Genomic DNA, 20,267 nt, shown 5'->3' with positions numbered 1-20,267 from the left:
TGTGTTTTGTAGATGCACATACCACAATAATACTACAGTGGGATTGACATGACTAACTAAAACTTGGCTTATTTATATAAACTGATGTTTATATTATTATGCAATGACTCTGAATGTGGGAATGAATCTTAGAATGGTTTCACTGACTGAATATCTTCACCACTGTATGTATGTATATGAACATGACAAGTAAAAGGAAGCTAGATTATAGAGATCGCGTGATGACATGAGAAAGAATTATGACAGAGTCACAGGAAAATTGATCACACACACATGTATGTTGAAGAAAGTGTCTTGATTAAAAGGGTACACATTTAGGGCTCTACAGTGCAGTTTTGTTCTCCAGTTATGGATAATGTTTTAAGGACTTAATCTGTGTGATGATTTTTTTTTTTTTTAAATCACAGACGATAATGGGTTTAAATCGGAATGTTTTGTTCCTTTGCTGATTCTTCATGCTAGTAAATGCTGTGGCTTTATGTGTTTTATGAGTTTATAGCAGCACTGTGGAACCCTAAAAGAGCCAGAAGAAATGCAGAATGTTTGCTAAATGTTATGCGGCTAGTTTGTGAACAGTGTTTAGTGGCAGGGAAGGAAAAACAGACTGTAAAAAAAGGCGAAACATAAAAATCAAGCAAGCAGCCCCAGAGTCTTTATGTTTTTTTTTCTTTTCTTTTTTAAAAGAAGTGGTTTTTATTCCACAACTTAAATCTCTACTGTGGCAGATTGCACACTTCACTGTTGAACCTGAATGACACATACACACACACAAAGGAGGGGGAATCCAGCAGTTACACTGGGACCCAACAGATATAGAAAGAACACAAGGTTTGACAAAGCAGTGATTTATGAGTTATGGAGCTGTTAAAATGGCAGAAGAAAGCATACAGTCTTAAGCAGAGAGATTGAGCAGTCTAAAAATAAACAAAACAAAACAAAGATCACAAATAAGACCTCAATAAACTTGTATAATCAGAACTCTCTTACAATCTATGCACTACAATTTAAAAATATTTTCATCCACATCTTGTTTTAGGCACATACTGTTTGACTGTGCAATATGGTCACTGTAAGCACAAGGAAAGTGACATCTAGAAATGCTATGAAGACAGGAGGTTTAAATGGCAGCTGTGAATCATTTACCTGACTTGCACATTTTTCAAAAAACCTTATCAGCCTATAGAATCACCACTGCAAAAGAAACGGGCATTCTGACATGCTACTCTGCAAGCTCTTTTTTCTAGATTAAAAACACTTAACAGAAATACTCTATGAGCCCAGAGTCGTCTTCCCGGTATCCGTCTACCAGCCTTGAAGCCGCAGGTTGGAGAGCTGGGAATTTCAGTCCATGACTGGGCAGTGAGTGTGCTCTCGTCACAACAGTTCTGCGCATTGGGGAGCATCTCTCCCTCTGAGCTCCCAGCAATGTGGGGTGGACTAGGCTTAGTGGTCTGGGACCTGGCTCCCTTTCAGTTATAACTGGACTTGGGCAATGATGATACAGAGCGCCTACAGAATGGAAAGAGCGGTGAAGAAAGTGAAGTGAAAGAGTAGAAGAAGTAAGAATGCTTGAAAGTGACACAGGGCTCTTTCTCTATAGGGGCAGAAGGTGTGTGCAGGTGAGGGTTTGTTTGGGGCAGACGTGGTAGAAAGAGGAGCTGTCTGATTGGCAGGTGCTGGTTCCAGAGGAGTGAGATGGGCGGGGTGTTAGAGCACAGATGCATAATAGTGAGAGATGGAGCAGAGGTTGAAGCCCAGAGAAGGAAAAGGCAGAGGAGTCACTGTGGCACTAGGGACTGTGCTACACCCAGCTAGGGCTTGAGCTAGGTCCTTGGGTAATGGTGGTCTACGCTAAGCAAAGCTATCATTACCATTCTCCAGGTTCTCATTGCTCTCATAGCAACCAGAGTCCCGCGGGGAGTCTCCCACCAGACCCCGACCCTCAGACAGCAGCTTCTCCTGGGAGCCCGACAGGCCGCTGCGCTCTGGATCACTGCTGCCTGGAAATACAAACAAACACAGCACATTGTAGCATCATCATCATGAATATTTTCCTTTTAATTTAAATGATCAAATCCTTTGAATTTCTTTCTCTTTTATGCAAATACTACGATCATTAAGTTTTTGCAATGATTTTGAAGTTTGGTTGGTTTTCATTTATATTTACTGCTATTATAACAAGTAATTGGAAGAAACCACTGCAGCTGAACTGATTCTGTTATGTTAGAGAGCTGATGACAGTTCTGTACTAATGGTGCCTTCTCTCCATTAAGACACACTCATACTCTTTTCCACTAAACGCAAAGAATTGAACATAACACAGTAACTGAATACATTAAAATGCATGATTTAAAGGGTAGAGTTTGAGTGCATTAGACTCATCGCCTAATTGTCTTCACTCATCACATTGAGTTTTACTTACTGTCATACTCTTGTAGCAGCTCTACAGCGGTGAGCAACACGGCTCTGTGCTGAGGATCTCTGATGTTCAGCTCATCCAGGTCCTCCTCTTCCAGCAACTTGAAAGTGTCCAGGTCCTCGTAGCCGTTGAACAGGAAAGTAGGCATGTGCTCCTGGATGACAGAAACGTGCAGTCTGAGTTTAAAGTTTCCTCTGCAGAGTTGAGATTGAGGAAGTCTAAAGACTGCAGCAAAAATATACTAGGCTCAAGAAAAATACACTTTGGACCCGAGTCATGGGAGCCGTGACAAAAACGCTGCGGTAGAAGCATGAAATACATAAAGCGGTAGAGTAAGGAGAATAGTGTTTACAATAGACATTTGTCATCTGCTCATTATTTCCAATCCACATAGTGTATTTTTAAAGTCTGGTGAGCCAAATCTAAACTGCTACTTAGATAGCATGTAATCACGTTAAACCATGGCTAATTCAGTTAAGGCCTCCATAACTGTCCACAAGCTGTAATATGACACAATCTTTGTCAAGTTGACAGGCCTATAAAAATGAGCTGTATACAACATTAATGAGTTAGCTGTAGCAACAAGTCAAAGCAACAATCCCAGGATATTCTAGCTGTGACCAAAATGGCACACAGGGCTTAAAAGGGTAACCCGCCAAAGTGACGTGGGAACACGAAGAACTGAAGGTGGAGACGTTTGCATCAAAGAACTCCTCAACCACATAAGACAATGTTTTACACACGAGCGCAAACACACACCAAAGCTAGTTATCCCAACCACTGTGCTATCTGAGAGAGAAGACAAAGTTTAGCATCTAGATACGCCCTGTTCACAGTCAGCTGACACTGTCATTCACAGACACTCAGAGCTGCTTCCACTTTGAATATTACTGGGCTCTCTACGTTTGTGTGACCCACACACTTTTCTTGGACGAATACAGAGACTGTGTGTCACCAGCAAGACCATCAATTACAATGGTGGAGTCCGCAGCAGCGAACTGTGTGTCTCTGTTCTATTTCTGCTGGATGATGCAGGACTAAACAAAGGACCACCAACTAACACAAACACAGGCAGCCAGCTCCTCTCAGCCACAGCATCCTCAGCAAAAAAAAAATCCAAAGACTTGAGGCCAAAATTTACAGGGGTGTGGAGGTTTACACTTTATGGTTACACACAGGAACTGCTGATGTGCGTTTCAAAACCTGGCTTGCCAGTTTCACCAAATGTTATTTTGCATTTTTTTCCCGAAAGTCAACAACAATATTCGTTTCATTCATAGGACACAGTTTTTTTTATATATAGTCTATGGAGCTATCAATTTCTGTGCACATGGTCAAAAGACCAAAAAGAAAGCGGAGAAAAGAAAATATCTATGACGCAGGAAATAAATGAGGCATGTTGAGGCAAAACTATTGCATTTACATATCGCTGTAAAAAATCTGAGATTCTTGAAGCAAGGAATGAAAATCCGCCTGTGAGAAAAAACTTTCTCCCCACAAAACTAATTAAACAGACTTGATTCAGAAAAAGTAGTGTCAGAAAAGTAAGATCCATTTAGTTAACAAAACCAGCATGTCACTACCATACAACATATTTTTCACCTCCTTTACTGTCAGCACTACTTTACTTTTGTTGTTTATCTAATGAGGAAAAATAAAAACCACTTATGTTAAACAAGTTTAAATATAAATGATGCTTGACAAGATCTTGGATTTAAAAAAAGAAGAAAAAAAAAGAAGGGGGACTGGAATGTATTTTTACTTTTTCATCATGAACAAGCCAAGAATGGTTCAAACACCTGGGAAGAAAATGCACGTTGGCTGCAAACTGGAAACTCTCTAATGTTCTATATATGTGTTTAGTCTAACTCGCCCACTCCAGGAATCTGGCGGTGACTAAGGGGACATGGCTGCTCTAATGCACTTGTAACACACACAAGATTCAGGCTTAGGGAAGCCTGTGCTGTAACATTAATCCTTAATCTGTGATTTAACCATTGGGCTGGCCAGAGATGAAACAGACCAACCCACAAAGTCTCTTTCTCTGTTTGGAGGAGCATCCCATGTATGAGTAGGTTTGGAGGAAACATGTTTTTTTGTTGGGGCGTGGTTGTGACGATGTGGGTGCTAATGTTTATGCATCAGTGTCAGATCAAACATCCTAAGGCGTGTGGCCTGTAATAACCTGCACTGTAATTATCTCTGCTTGTCAGCAAATGTGTTCGAGATATTTGGGTAAAAGGATATATATGGCTAAAAAATAATATTTTCATTTACATAAGATCTGATATCTCCTACTGAGGCACCAGATGGGTGGGATTATTGATCTTTACACTGATTTCTGCAACATTAAGACAATCTATTAAACTTACTGCCACTAAAAACTTGTGAACTGACATGATGCTATAGATTCAACCTAGTGTATTAGTTTTTCAAAACACCGCAATACCACACCTAACATGGTCTGGTGTTTTACCTTGAGGTTGATCCGCTCCAACAGATCCTCCACGGAGGTGGGCTTGGGTGGTCGGCCCTTCCTCCTCCTCCTCACAGGCCTTTTGGGTTTCTCCTCTTCTTCGTTTAGCACATCCACATAGATGAACTTGAAGGTCCCCACTTTGTTGTTGAGCAGGCCCATCCATGTTCCCATGGGTGGCTTACTGATGATGTCAATCACATCACCACGCTGGAGGACAGCAAATAAGATAATTTATTTAATTATCCCAGCTTTGCCCCTTTTTCATCCTGTCACTTGAGAAAATTTAACTATTAAAGTGTGTTAAAAAGTGAGATGCTCTGCTTCCCAAACAACAATTATGTTCTGGATCAAGGCAACAAACTTTGACTGCACTCTGCAACTCCAGTCTGAAAAACTGGATTATAAACATTGTCTTCATCCATGAAGTGTAATCAAAAGAATGAACAGACTGTGTGTGCTGAAGACTTCCTGAGATAAAAGGCTGTGGGAACTGACTTTGCAAACAAGTGAATATAAACCAGCTGTTCATAATCATAATGTGTTTGTTTGTTGTTACCTTCAGTTTGAGGGAGTCTGTGTCGTAGGGGCTGGGGGTGAAGTCGGTGTGGACTCGGGCGCGTCCGCAGAACGGTCCTCTGTACGGTGGCTCCTCGTCGTCACCGTCCTCAGACTTCACACTTTCTCTGTTACTGGCCGATGAGTCGGTGGTGCTCACTGTCTGACCACCTGGACGGAGAGACACACAAGTGGATGTTCATATACGCAATAAAATGAGTGGGTGTGAATATTAATGATTTCCTAAAAAGGGTTGTTATAATCACTGATTCACTGGAAGTTTCTCTGATCATCATCAACAAAGTGAGTCCTGACTGAAGCTTTCTTCAAAACATCTCTTTATCATCCCTGCTTTAAAGGGTGTCTGTATCATGGAGCTTCACAAGGACAGATACACTTTTTCAAAGACTTCATTGATATTATTTTGTAATCTCTTTATTTTTCCTCAGTCTTTTTTGTAAGTAAGAGTGAATATCCTGGGTGAAGGAGAGTGTTTGCTGCATATTTTCCTCAGCGTCTGAGGGAAGACTGCTGAAATCATGTCGACGTGTGGGAATCGGAGAGGCAAGACTTCCTACCTAATCATTACCGTATGTTTGCCTGTCTGCTCGCATGTTTGTGTGCGTGTTCTATGGCTCTGAACCACTCAGCGCCGGCCAACTCTTCAATTCACTCTAAAATCTATCCACAAAGATGTGATGGAAACACCAGGTTGAAGTAATCAAAAGACGTAATTAGATAGGACGACCTGAGAGATCAAAACACACATTTGGAAAACACTCCGAGATCAGAACGCACGAGGCAGCTGGTGGGACTGGGTGTGATCAAGAGAGAGATCGCTCCTCAAAAAAACATGTAATGCCAGAAGCAGCACTGAGGTTAAGTCATCAGACTGTTCTTGAAATACACAAGTGCAAACAGCAGATGTGACGAGCACCATCTAGTGTTATGCATTGCGCAAAACAGGCTATTTCATTTTTATTTAGATCTCCAGATTGCCCACTCTTATACACAATACGTTTACATGAGTTACAGAATGATGCTTTGAAACCCTAGAACTACATTTTATAAGTATTTGTGTTCTTTACAAACTACTAATAAATCTAATAAAGTAAAATCAATAAAATAACTATTTTGTGAAAGGAAAATCATCTTGAACCTTTTCTAATATCCATCGTGCCAAAAACAAAAGGCCTGATAAAACAAGAATGCCTTTTTTTTTTTCAAAAACAATGGTTCTTGTCTTACTCATCGAACTCTGTCCGCTGAGTGAACTACGCAGACTTTCCACTGAGCCTCCGGCCTTCAGCTTTGGCTTCTCCAGAGAGTCGGTGTCAGGCTGAGGGGACTGAGGGGAACCTGGGGCTCCATCCGGACTGGACTGAAAGACAAAAAGAGAAGGAGATGAAGGGGGGAGATGCAGATGGGTAATGAAAGGACACGGGGGACGGACACAAAGGAAATGTTGTACAGTTAAAGAGAGGAGAAGATGTGAGGGATGGCGCGGTTGAGAGGTTGACATGTGGAGGAAACGATGGAAACAAAGGATGAAGATCATAGATGGAGGTAGTCGACAAAGCAAGGTTGTTGTTTTTTTATCCTTAATAATGTTAAGAACAGATGGACACATAAAAGACTTCAGCACCAATAAGATTAAGCTATTAATTTTCTCTCTGTTCTTACTGAGCCAAGATCTAGACCATTTTTTTTCTCCAAGAAACAGACCTGAACGTCCTGAAAAAACCCCAGTGTCTTGAAGAATAAGTTCACAATTTTTCAAGCCTGCATTAAAACAACACTCACGTCCTCATGTAAAAAAAAAAAGTAATTTTTTCTCCTGTTTAGACTCACTATAGAGATCTATTCCTATTCAAATGTTAGTAATGAGGGAAAACACCCACAATCTGCCTGAAAATGACTTCTTAAGTTTCTCTGAAGATTATGAGGGGTCAGCTGTCTCAGTTTGATGACTAAGTAACTTGGCATCTTTATAATTTGGTCTTTTTAGTTCAAAATCTTTGTGATTTCAAGGGCACCGTGTCCTTACTGAGTCAGGACAGTAACAAGAGGGACTTTGTAAACTAAAGTTTTGGGATAATCAATTTACACAGACTCTGGATTTTATGCCCATCATTTAACAGAATAGAAATAATGGAGGGAGTGATGCTTTTACTGTTCAAGACATACCTGAAAGAGCGTGGACTTTTGTTGGGGCAACAAAAGTGTCCAATCAATAAAATTGTTATAAATAAAAAGGTTTTTTTTTATTTTTTATAACAAAAAAAAAACCTTTTTTTTGTCGAAGGCCATAACAGTGGATTGGTTTCCACTGAAGCTACATCCCTCAGCATCTAATGCCCTGGTGGAACAACTTCATTCAGAAGGAATTACATCAAATTAAGGAAGTAGTAATAACCACTAAATGTGACTGTTAATGTGGTATATTCCCTGATATGGGTTGACTGGTTGTTTTGCATGAACGGAAAACTTCAAATCTGTTTCAAATCTTCCCAGATCTCCTTTGAAGTCTTTCATAAGGGAGCTGCAGCACTACTACTGTGCATGGTATATTTGTCTCAGTAATCCACTAGGTGGCATTGTGGCCTCTAAAATGACCATGGCTGAAACATTGTGACATGGTTATTAACTTTCCTTAGCTCCTTCTCAACCAATGGCCCCATGACTCATGCCAGGATATGTGGGTCACAGTGTGTTGAGGACCACCGTGACGGACAGATGCTCAACTCCACATTAATGACATATTTCGCTGGGCGACATCAAACTGCAGGGCTGGCGAGGCCACTGGTGGAGCCACTGGATGCCCAGAAAAATTAGGCCAGAGCAGATGAGACAGCCATTATACACTCTCACACTTTGTGTCTCCATTTCCTAACAACTAGCCTGGGGGACACTTGCATCAGTGCATGAGCTCAACATGAAGCACACCCTCCACCCTACACGCTGGGCCCAGGGACAGCTCAGCAGAGTGGGAGAAATCCAAATGTATGTGTGTGTGAGTGGGTTTCACTGCTCTGTGTTTATTCTGTAACTAACACAAATACTCCCGCCCACTCACAGCCTGTGGACAGAGTATGTGGCTGACACACTGAAAAACTTCCTCTAAATGTTTGCAGAACACGGGGAGCTTTTAGGTCTTTACAGCTGCGCTTGGCTTGCTTGTTTTGAGGATTAAACACATATTGTGTAGATTGTGGGACCATTTGTGTGTCCACCACTGCTTTTTAAACAAAGTTAAGGTTTGACTGTTTATACACGACCTGTCCCTAAAGACAAGGGAGACTTTGCGATGTTCAAAGCTACCTGAGCTTTCTATACATGAAGCATTCCCAAATTCCATCCATGTGTGTGTCGAAGTGTGTTTATGTCTAACCTGCTCAGACAAGGAGCTGCTGTACTTCTTCGACATGCGTTTCCTCATGGTCTCCTTGACCGACTTGACCTTCTTCCCCAGTGAGATCCGAGACGTGGTGGGTGATTTGACCACTTCTCTGTATATAGCCTCCTGTTCTTTATTCTGTGGTTTGAGGAAAGAAAGAGAAAAGGATGCACAGGGAGGACGGAAATGACAGAGAAAGACAGGGATCAGAGGAGACAAGGAGGAATCAGCAGGGATTGAACAGGAGAAGACAAAGGGCAGGGCAGGAAGAGGGGTCACAAAAACAAGGCAGAAAAGAGAAGAGAAAGAGGGATTTAGCATGACAGGAGTTCAGCTCGTGCTCCTCATCACAGCCTCTTCTAATTTTGCATGCTGCCAGCACTTACATTGGCCTCCAAGCCTGAGTTGACCACATGGAGCGAACGATTGGACAGGTCAAAGCCTCCGAAGCTGCACGTTCTCTGTGGAGGAGCCAGAATACAATCAAATGAGTTCCACTCAGAAGGTTGCGTTTCAGAAACCCACTCCCCCATCCACAGACATGGAGGGTCAACACACAATGATTCATGCTTGGCATGACACGGGCAACAGTTTGATTAATGAACATGGGTATATGGTTTGTACATATGCTGGGGCATGATGTCATATGGGACTGTGGACAGCCAACAGACATGACGTAACACAAACTGTTATATGAGCTCCTTTTTTAAAATTGCCGCATGGTCCTGGGCAAATGAGCTGTTATATTGACTATGGTAAAGATCACAGTCGGCTCCAACAAGTTGCTCATGTGCTTTAAAACTTGTATCCCTGGAGAAAATTAACTGTATTTGATGTGGCCAAGCTACAACAGAAAATTGTATTTTTACAAGTGAATGTATTGTACGTTCATTGCAAATTTAGCCTGATGCAATTTGTTTTGAGGTTAATTATGAGAAATGCAAAGCAGGGCTTAGTATGCAAACATGCACAACATTTAGGTTGGTTGCTTAGAGCCGACAATATGTTATTCTCGCAAGAAACATTTTCAGGGAGTAAATTGTTTCTGCTGAGAGGACAGGGTGATATGGAGGTTTTTCTTGACTTTAGAGGTCAACAGCAAAATAAGGGGGAGACAACAAAGAGGAACTATGACATGACAGAAGAACAGATCCAGGATCTTATCACTAAATTGGCTCTGACATTTTGAATCCCTCCCAAGCTCCGCGGCAGGTCACACAAACATGTAGACACAGACATGCACATAAAGCATCTTCTGTCAAAAAACAAACATTTGGTTCCTGTAGGGTACTTGGTGGCACTTCTGCTCAGCTTCAAAAACTTCTTAGCTAATGGACCAAACTCCCACAAGCCCTGGGTGAAGAACCTCCGAGTACAAAGAACTTTCACATTAAGAAAATAGTTTCTACATTAGATGTCCACAGCTGCATCCACATCACAACTTCCCAGGAAAAGCACAGTTTGGAAAACAAACATGTTTGAAGAGACGTCCAAAATGTAATGGCAATGTTTGATGAAAATCTGATGGAATGGACATGCACCCAGAAATATAAATGCCTTTCGGATATAAAAAAAAAAAAGGAAAGAAAAAAAAAAACAACCAGAAAAAAAAAATCACATCTGCAACTATAGAGGCACGGGCCAAAAAAAGGAACGAAAAGCGACAACATAAAAAGTGGATTCGGAGAGTTTTTGAATGAGAACGACCTCCAGTGACTTCACTAGTACACGATAGGATTCAGGTACCCTCAAAGCTGCAGGATAGCTCCTCTATAACACCACCTAAAGTATATGTCACTACTTGAAATGATTCACACAGGTTATATGTGAGGAAAAAGTACCATACTTGCAATGCAACCAGACCCTTTTCACGCTTAACATTGCAAATTTGGCCTTTTATATTCACTGTGGTATGAATATGTATTAGTATGTAGTTCACCATTTTTTCAGCTGTTTCTGCTTGTTTTACTGCTATGCTCAGCCTTACAAGGTCAGTTTGAAAGTTGATAAGAGTAAAGACACATCTGTCACTGAACTTGACTTAATAAGGCCATTCATTGAGTGTCTCTGAGGCTGTGTGCTGTGCAGTTCTAAGAATGAGCTCCTCCAAGCTCCAACAGCATCTCCTCTGCCCACGGGGATCAGTGTGACTGTGCGAGTGCATGTGTTCTTCGGGGACCTGACATTTATAAAAAAGGCACTTATAAAACCTCAGCTGTGACTTAACCTCCCAAGTGGGGCACGGCACATTCCATAATCATTTCATTTTCAGCTGTAGGAAAAAGGTTTGAAGCCAAAGGCATTCACTTAAAGGTCAGGAAAGATAGCATTCCTCTCAGGGCAGTTAGGTCTGTGATAGATAGGCTGGTTCTTGATGTTGAGCACAGCTACACTACTTGCTGCCTTGTCACACAGACATTACTAGGTAAATAAGTTGAAGACATTTGACCTGCTTTGTGTCTTTGCGTTGTGTGTGTGTGTGTGTGTGTGTGCTGCACCTCCCAGTGTAACCTTTGAGCTATTCTGCAACTTTGAAGTACCGAGTCCTGCTCACACGAGGCGGTCGATTTGAACCTCGGGGTCCAAACTCACAGACTTCTGCTGGATGCGCAAGAGCACACGCTTGGTGCAGCGGTCCACACTGGCCGCCCACTTCCTGTCCGCCTCTCGGTCCTCCTCCAATAGACAGCGGCGCTCAGCGCGGCTGAGGGTCACTGGGCGGACCAGCTGGGCCCAGTTGAGGTGACCGTACAGGCTCCGTTCTACCACATAGGTGATGTTCAGCTCACTGACTGCTGTTCGACCACGCAGCCTGCGAGAGGGAAACACCCAGCCCCCGCCCCCGCTTCCAAAACCCTTTGATTTGGCTACATCACAGCGGGCGGGGGAGGAGGGGGTGACAGACAGGGGGGAGACAGGGGTCTTGGCATTGCGCGAGCGCTGGTACAGTAGGTGCTTGGTGGAGTACGCGTAGTTGGGGTCGGGTTTCCGGTGCGTCCAGCTGCCGTGGTGCCGGGTGGCAGGTTGGTGTTTAGGGCTGCCTTGTGGGCCGTCGTCCAAGGAGATCAGGAAGCGAGACTGGGTGTGGGGTTTGGGACGAGGTTTGGTCAGGCCATAGTAAGCGTAGAGCGCCTCGTTGTTACTTACCCCATGGGAGATGGAGCCCAGGGCCTTCCGCATCTCGCTGTCTGTAGTGGAGCGTGACAGTTTCCCCTCGTCGTCCAGTCCACAGCCATCCAACTCTGAGAAGGAAGAGCCACTACCTCCGGCGCCGGAGATGGAGCCTCCCAGGCCGCTAGAGCCGACCGGGGTTCTCCTGGGGGGCCGGATCAGGCCGTGGGTACTGGAAGACTTACTGAAGGTCTTGACCAGCTTGTGTCCGGACCAGGTGTCCAAGCTGCTGGAGGAAGGAGAGGTGGTCAGACTGTCTGTGTCTCCATCCAGAGAGAGTTGATCCTGGGTGAGGGAGGGCAGAGAGGCCTCCTGGGGCAGAGGGGGCTTCTTTAGGACCCCCGTGTACAGAGCTGTGTTGTCCTCGCAGGTGGGAGGTGCCTCCAGATTCAGAAAATCTAAACAAGACAGAAACATCACCGGTTTGTTACTCAGGAGGATTTAGACATTAGGTTCTGTGCAGTCCCATGACCCATCTGTGGTTTTCCAAACCACAGCTAACCAGCAAACATTTCAAAACACATTCTTAAAGCCTGAGTTTCAGGCAAAACCCTGAACAGATGAGAATGTAATACTCTGGAAAAAAAATCCTTAACATGAGTTATTAATTTCCAATAACTCTTAAATGGAAACGGCTGGAAAACAGCACTGCTCTACTATGATTGAACTATAACCTCATTTTAGTAAGAACAAGCAGATCAATTCAAACAGATTTTCAAAACAGTAAAACAGGTAGTGTTGACATTTGTTCACAGAAGCATCAAACCACTAAAATTATCTATGTTGAGTTGTAAGATAATTGATCATTTAAGGGTCACAAACCTTCAGAGCCATGTTTCTTGCCCTCTTCCACCTTGATGAGTTTTTTCCTGACACGGCGTGTTGAATTAACCAGTTTGTGAAGCCGCTTGAACTTCACTGAGTCCTCTGATTGCTCATCGTCTGACTGTTCACGAGACTGGTGGGAGAGACAAAGAGGGAGGGATGATATAATCAAAGAGACACACAGTCACAAACTGGGAAAAAAACAAAAAACTTCAGTCCTACATTTGGTGACAGCAGTGATCACAGAAATGCACGATCTTGTTTTGAATTATTCCGATATAAAAGTGGTGAGAAAATAAAAACAAACTTTGACAAATATGCTTTGAGACACTGTTATAATGCAACAGATGGGAGCTTTCTTTTTAGAATGGAGACAGTTAGTGAGGTGAGAAATGGAGGGTTGGAGGGATGGTGACAGACTGCATTGTGTGAAGTTCATATACATAACCAACAGAAAAAAAAACAACACCAAAAATATTAAGTAGAACTGGATGGCAGAGTGAATCAGTATTGCATTACATGGTATATTTTGATGATGTTGCCTTCAGGGGCCATTTACCCCAGAGGAAATGAGAGGACAGTGGTCGTATGTTATGGGTGTCACCATCCTGGCGTTTTCTTTCTCACTGCGTTTAAACTCTTTGCACAGTGGCAGTGGAGTGGAAAAGAGACTGAATAATGAAGTCACTAACAGTTTCATCACTCTGACACACACATACAGTACACACACAAATACAGCCCTACTCCCACGGAGCCTCTGCACACATACACACACACACACACAGAAAACTTCCCCAGTTTTGTGTGTGTATGCACATTCTTGCAGCAGCCTCGATGTGATGATGGTGATGAGCTGAGCTCTGGCGTAAAGACAGTCTGGCAGAAACCACCATAATTATCATGAAGCTCAAACTACTTAATTTGCTCCTATTTGCTACTGGTTTCCACAGCAACACCACCTCTCTGGTCACACACTGACGGTTCCACGGTTGAGGTTGACTGCATCGCTTGCCGAGGGACACGGACACACACCAACATACACGCACGCGCACACACACACGCAATAGACAGAGCAGGCCTGCAGGGCTTAGCTCTCTGATAAAATGCAGACTCCTCCTGCAGCTCTGAAGCTAACAAGCAAGAAACCACTTTCTAGCTGTTGTTGAGTTTAGACCACAGGCCTGGCTCAGAGGCTGCTGACCTGCAGTTGGGATGATGTTAACAACTGTGGCTCGGTTGAAGCAAACAAATCTGACGTTGTCCGCAAATCCTTGATGGCACCGCACCGCCAGAGCAACATTACGACCTTCTGATTCCTAACCCTAACCCTAACCCGACAAAACCTGACTTGTCACTGCCCCGCTGGGAAAGAAAACAACATATATAGTTTATTCTATATTATTATTATTTATCACACTTCTTTCTACCTCTGCCATCACCTTCATAGGTGCATGATCAACCTTCAGGTCTTCTGTCACGCTGAGCGCAGCAGACCAGAGCTGGAGACCAGCCATTCATTTGGCCTCTGACAAACCACAGAAATAGGCTCTGAAAACCCATAACTCCACTACCCCACAGCCCAGTGCTCCCTGACAATCCCTCAAGTCGACCACACAATTCTGGCCACTGTTGTGATTCCTTTAAATTTCCATTTGCCCCTGACAACACTGGAGTGTAATAGCTTTAAAGAATGTATTGTAATAACAAGTCTGTGTCCTTGAGGATTGATAAAAGAGGCAGCAGAGAGACTGCGAGATGAGTGAACCCACCAAACGTTGGACTGTATTCGACTCCTGGATCATGGTCCCTCTAAACAACTATTTTTGAGGAGTGTAAAAAATATATATAATGTGTCATTTGAGGTCACTTTGGGAATAAGACAACTGTGTAACCTGAGTGATTTAACAGTTAACCCTCATGATTTCTTCTTTTCCATGTGTGACAGGAGAAGGAAAAAGGACATAAGATGATAAAGAGGTGACAATGACATATGTCCTGAACCAGCCCTGGGAATCACTTATCCATGCAAATGACCGCAGGGGACAGAGACAGACAGAGAGAAACTCAAACATACGAGGCTATGAATCAAGGAGGGCTGAAAGGCCGCCATCAAAAACAAGGTCAAAGCAACAGTTCCACCACCATAATTGCCATTTCACTTCACAAATTACCTCGTGAATCGTTCCCACAACTTGGAAGATGCCCGTAAATTTAGAAAACTATAATCCAATATCCCTTAAGTGCACACCAAATCCGTCCTTCTGCTCACTCTGTACCACAAAAACTGAAGAGGACAAAACCAAAAGAAAATCCAATACAGAAAGTTAAGTGCAACAACTTTAAAAACTTACCACCTCAGTTCAAGGCAGCAGCGTAGCACTTCCCGTGTTAACATAAAGCAGGTTAGCAAGTGCGGGTCCAGCAAATCCATAGTGTGCCAACCGCATTCTCACGCATGCACGATCCAAAATAATATCTGTGCCCCTGTGCACATGCGGCAGATACAGATGAAGCCTGTTCGTGAATTCAGCTCGGAGGAATGAGGGACTGTTTGGAAGAGCCGTGCCGCACAGCTAGCAGAGAAAAGGCGTGTTGTGCGTGGAGAACAATCCCATCGTTTGAGCCCCTCTGACCCTGCCTTGGCCCCCACATCGCTAATGGCCAGCCCTGGAATGTGGGCTCATATCGTCGGGGGAAGACAGACCGGAGAAAGGCAGCATCAGAGAAAAGGCACAGAGCAGCCAAAGAATTGCATATTGCAAACAAGTCGGCCACACATATGCACTGTATATTCACATGTCTGCTTATAGATTACAGGCACACAGAACTGTTACTATTTGAATTTGGGAATGACCTAATTCCATTCATTACAGAAGAGAGGGGGCAACATGTGACACCAATAAACGTCTCTGCAGAGAAGACGTTTTCCTGTAGTGGCCAATTTTGGATCTTGGGGCAAAGGGAGATACAAGATACAGGACCCCCCCTCCCATCCTTTTGGGCCCTGAGGGTGAGTGCAAAGCCTTTTTCTTCACTCTCTCTCTCCCTTGTTTCCTCTCTGCCTGCAGCACTTGCATTTGTTCACAGCCTCCAGAGCCGATCTGTGTGTTCCTCTACACAATCATCCCTCAGTAACTTCTCATCCTCTCGCCTGTCCTGTAAAAGCCCCCGATCGATCAATCCTCCTCCCACAGGAAGTGAACAGCAGGCAGCCGAGGGGGTAAAGCGAGGGTTAACCGACTGATGAGTTGATCAGCAAACTCATGCACAATTCACACACCCACGTGACAGAGCCAGACAGCAGACAGAACCACAGCTGAGGTTATGTATGGTATAATCAACCTATTTTTTTATATGGGAGGAAATCATCAATTACCAACCAGAAGGAAAATTCAATGAGGGTGAGGACCTTTGGCAATGTGAGAAAAATGCATTTGTCTTTATTCATGGATTTACTGATTTGGTTACAGTAAGAAATTATAAGAAATAAGAAAAGCCATTTAGATCTGATGTCCTACTGTTTATGAAACCATAGATTACTCTCAAGCTAAAGAGGCACAGGGGTAACCGTAATGTGTATAAGTCCAGCACATCTGCAGTAAAGCGTATCATATTCTTTCTCTTGAAAGAAACTGCAATTCTGGAAAAGCCACCCTGGCCAGGATTGTAGCACATCTGTCTAAAGGCTGTAGGGTCAACCTTCAATTTCCTCCAACAACAAGGACACAAAATGAAAATAAGAGTAAATGCAAGGGACCGTTTTTAGAAAATGTCAGAGTGCTTTTTAGCTGGGAATTAGTAGAACATTTCAAAATAGCAATAATACACATGTGCACAAAGTTATTTTCAGAGTAACTTGGAATTTTGGTGTTGGGATAAACTCATTTCCTGCATGAAACTGGGTCAGAGTGTGACTGCACGCTTTTCACATGTGATGACATACAGTACAGAAGTAGTCAAAAAACCTCATGACCACTGTGAGTCCTGAATCTGCATCGTAGATGACCTACATTTAAAATGAAGAGAAAAATAAAAACTGCAACATATGCAAACAGAAAAAACCCAGTGATTGTCGACAAACATCGGACTAGATCTACTTTAACAGACTTTGATTGTCTGAGCTCCAGCTCTGCAACTCATGGTTTCTGTTACGGGACCAAGTTCACAACATGAAGTATCCTCGTAAGGTCTTGACTCATTTAAAAAGGTGACTGGGGAGATTGGGAGGCTTTCACTCCAAGGATCACAGCTGACAAAATCAATGCTAACAAGTGCTTATGCTGCAAGAGGCTTTGGCTGGATTTTGTCCCCACTCTCCACTTGGCTTTCTGCAAGTTACAATTGCAGCTGATTGATGGAAACGGACCTGATCTTAAAATTCCATGAGACAATTACCATGTCACTGCAGCAGCCAATTATGACTTTTTTGGGACAATTTTCAAAATGAGCACATTGCAGAATTAACCTGATGAATAAAATATGGAAGACTCCCGACAAATTGCCCGTTGTATAATATAACTGATGTAAGCAATGGGCCGAGATTCACAGAGGGAACACCCAACGTATTAGGATGCACATGACATGGTGGAGAGAATGTATGTGCAAAGGTGGATACATTGTAGTTTGGCTAATGGCTAAAGAGCAGAGAGAGAAGGGGAGATAAAGAGAAAGAAGAAGAGAGAAAGCAAGATAAAGTTGAGGGAAAGTAGTTTAAATAAATACAGTATACTTAAAAAAAAGTCTGTAAAACTAGTTAAGGTTACAGTTCTCAACATCTGGATTAACACAAACACACACACCCATGCACACACACATTAAAACTGCAATGGCCGTCCTGCTTCACAACCTCCTCGGCTGAAAAATCAAACTGAAAGGTGAGAGTGGTCGAGGTGAGAGTGTTACGAGAGGGAGAGGACAGGGACAGGGACAGGGACAGGTCAGGTTTTTGGGGGGTGTCAGGGTAAATGGGGTGGGGGTGTACTTACGTTGCAGTTTGAGGACTGGTTTAGATTGGGTGCAGATCCGTCAGTCCACTCTGCAGTTTCAGTACTGCTGGACTGTCTGCTGCGCTCATACTCCTTCAGCTACGTGGAAAAGAAGAGTTTAGAGAGAGGCAGAGGAACAGGTCGGGGACACCCACTCTCACCCAGCATGCTACGTCTCCGGATGTACAGACGCACAGGCACGCACACGGAACAGAAGGACTCTATACCAGTGGTGTAGTGGTACATAGAAAATGTATGCTGTAGAGTTTTGTGTATATATGTATCACACATGCAACTATTACATAAAAAAAACTCAATATTTCAAAATGTCACTCCTGTTTATACATGAGCTGACTTTTGTCATGACAATTTATATCTGCTCTTTGAAGCAGATATAAATATAAATCATACTTATTCATTCTTTCCTCTATAAATAAAATATAGGACTGAAAGGCTGATTCAATATGACTGGATTTATATTCCACTACATCCCTGGGCTGATACTACATACCACAATATTGACACACACACAAAAAAAACAATAGAAAGAAAACACACAACCACACACAAGCAAAAAACATTTAAAAAAAAATCTATCCACAAAGGCTGATTATTGATTGGTTTGGTTTGACTGAGTATCAATCATTAGAGAGAGAAGCTGGGATCAAGCCATTGGCTGATAGACCACCAAAGTTCTGGAAAAAACAGGAAAACTGTAGGAGAATAATTAATGTGCCTTGTGGAGAGCAACCCAGCGCTGAAATGCTGCTGGACAGTCATGCTACCCATGAGCAAGGCATTACAAAAGGTGATTGACGGAATGAAAGGAGGGAAGATGAAAAAAGAAGAAGTAGGCAAATAGAAAGAATAAAGAACAACCAAAGGAACTTGACAGAAAATCAGATCAAAAAGAAAGTGTAGGGAAATTGAAAGGAAAGCCAAATAATTATCCACCATGTCAACCTAGAGAGAAAAACCACAATGCACCGGTGCAACATCCCAACAGATGGGGCTATGGAGTTACTATGACCAACAACACCGCAAGTGTGAACTGAGCAACACACCCACACACACTCCAAGAGCTCACACCCTAAAATCCCCAGACTCCTGAACTTCTGATCTGGAGTTTGTGTGTGCGTGTGTTTGTGTGTGTGTAAAGACGACAATGCACGGTTAAAATGCGGGGCCTTGTCGGGGTTAGTAAAAGTGAGTCATTTTAGTAAGATAGCGCTAAATGATGGGAATATAGAGGAGAGGGGGGGGGGGGGGGGGGCTGGAAGCTAATCCAGAGGGAGGTGAAGGGATCTGGGGGGGTTGAAGGGAAACTTCACACCAGTGGTCCTGGAGGGGGGGTGAGGGGGTGGGGGGTGGGGTGGGTAGGTGGAAGGGCAGATGAAACAGGAGGTCGGTGGCGTTTCCTACCCGAGCCAGAGCTTCTTCCACAGTGATCATCTTCTCTTTCACCATCATCATCAGCTGGATTCGCTCTTCATCACTCATGGTGATCTCACTGGCCACGTAACCAATGTCCTCTCCTGGGGGGGGGGGGGGGTAAAGAACAAAGGCAAAAGGTCAAATAATGAAGCTTTATCGCCTCGGTAAAGCAGACCTAGGAAATAAGTGCCGTACAAACCTTTGGATGTCTGTCGCACGACAGGTTTATGCTGAGACTTGCGGAAGTTCTGCCAAAAGGATTTGTTTTTCTTTTTGTTGTCCCATTTGCCTGAGGGGAAGGGAGAGTTCAGTCACACAGGAGGCAACACACACCTCATACGTAACTGCATAGTTTGTGTTGTCTTGTTAAATTGTTGCAGCAATTAAGTATTACTCTTACATTTGTCTGGTCATTAATTCAACCTTATATAATTTGAAATCACCATCCAGCATTAAACAGCAGAAGATAAACATGGATATACTGTAGATCTCAATTTACCTCCAGACCCATCTTCAGAGCTGGACTTGTGCAGGGGCATTCTAGACAAAAAGAAAGAAAGAACCAACATTAGAATAATGCAAATTTCAATTTCTACTCACACAACATTTATAGTTTCTCTTCTTTAAACCACAGCTGTGTGACATGCTTTTTATTGGGGGGTGGGAGAGGGGGGGTACAGTTGCAGTTCTGTCCATTCACCACTTGGGGTCAGTGGTGGTACTTTAGTGACAACAAACCAGGCTCCTGAGGCTTGAGAGGGAGAAGGGGGAGGAGAGGAGAGGAGAGGGAGGAGAGGAGAGGAGAGGAGAGGAGAGGAGAGGAGAGGAGAGGAGAGGAGAGGAGAGGAGAGGAGAGGAGAGGAGAGGAGAGGAGAGGAGAGGAGAGGAGAGGAGAGGAGAGGAGAGAATGACACCCCTGTTGCTGGAGCAAAATGGTAAGATGAAGTCAATGGCAATACAAAGTGTTTCAGAAGCTTTAGAGAGAGGGGTAATGTCAACATG

The 20,267-nt window shown here is 43.4% G+C and overlaps 1 protein-coding gene across 3 annotated transcripts in view; it reads right to left on the bottom strand.

The window, feature by feature from the left end:
• Window positions 1–20,267, bottom strand: part of sash1a (SAM and SH3 domain containing 1a) — a gene marked incomplete at its 5' end in the record, with an annotated part of 158,358 nt that overhangs the window by 7,354 nt on the left and 130,737 nt on the right. For 2 of the 3 annotated variants that reach the window (XM_084000308.1, XM_084000309.1), the window contains 13 exons: window positions 1,872–2,000; window positions 2,423–2,573; window positions 4,896–5,105; window positions 5,455–5,624; window positions 6,702–6,834; window positions 8,845–8,988; window positions 9,237–9,311; window positions 11,998–12,419; window positions 12,844–12,979; window positions 17,832–17,930; window positions 19,254–19,366; window positions 19,465–19,554; window positions 19,765–19,805. In XM_084000308.1, the coding sequence (XP_083856434.1) occupies window positions 1,872–2,000; window positions 2,423–2,573; window positions 4,896–5,105; window positions 5,455–5,624; window positions 6,702–6,834; window positions 8,845–8,988; window positions 9,237–9,311; window positions 11,998–12,419; window positions 12,844–12,979; window positions 17,832–17,930; window positions 19,254–19,366; window positions 19,465–19,554; window positions 19,765–19,805 (1,913 nt within the window). Of the gene's footprint in view, window positions 1–1,871; window positions 2,001–2,422; window positions 2,574–4,895; window positions 5,106–5,454; window positions 5,625–6,701; window positions 6,835–8,844; window positions 8,989–9,236; window positions 9,312–11,442; window positions 12,420–12,843; window positions 12,980–17,831; window positions 17,931–19,253; window positions 19,367–19,464; window positions 19,555–19,764; window positions 19,806–20,267 lie in introns of all 3 variants that reach the window. The other variant, XM_084000307.1, reaches the window with a different exon arrangement.

Source organism: Trachurus trachurus (genome assembly GCF_905171665.1).
Source record: "Trachurus trachurus genome assembly, chromosome: 24".
Lineage (NCBI taxonomy): Eukaryota > Metazoa > Chordata > Actinopteri > Carangiformes > Carangidae > Trachurus > Trachurus trachurus.
Note: the sequence above shows the minus strand (reverse complement) of the source record. Positions and strands in the feature narration are given on the sequence as shown.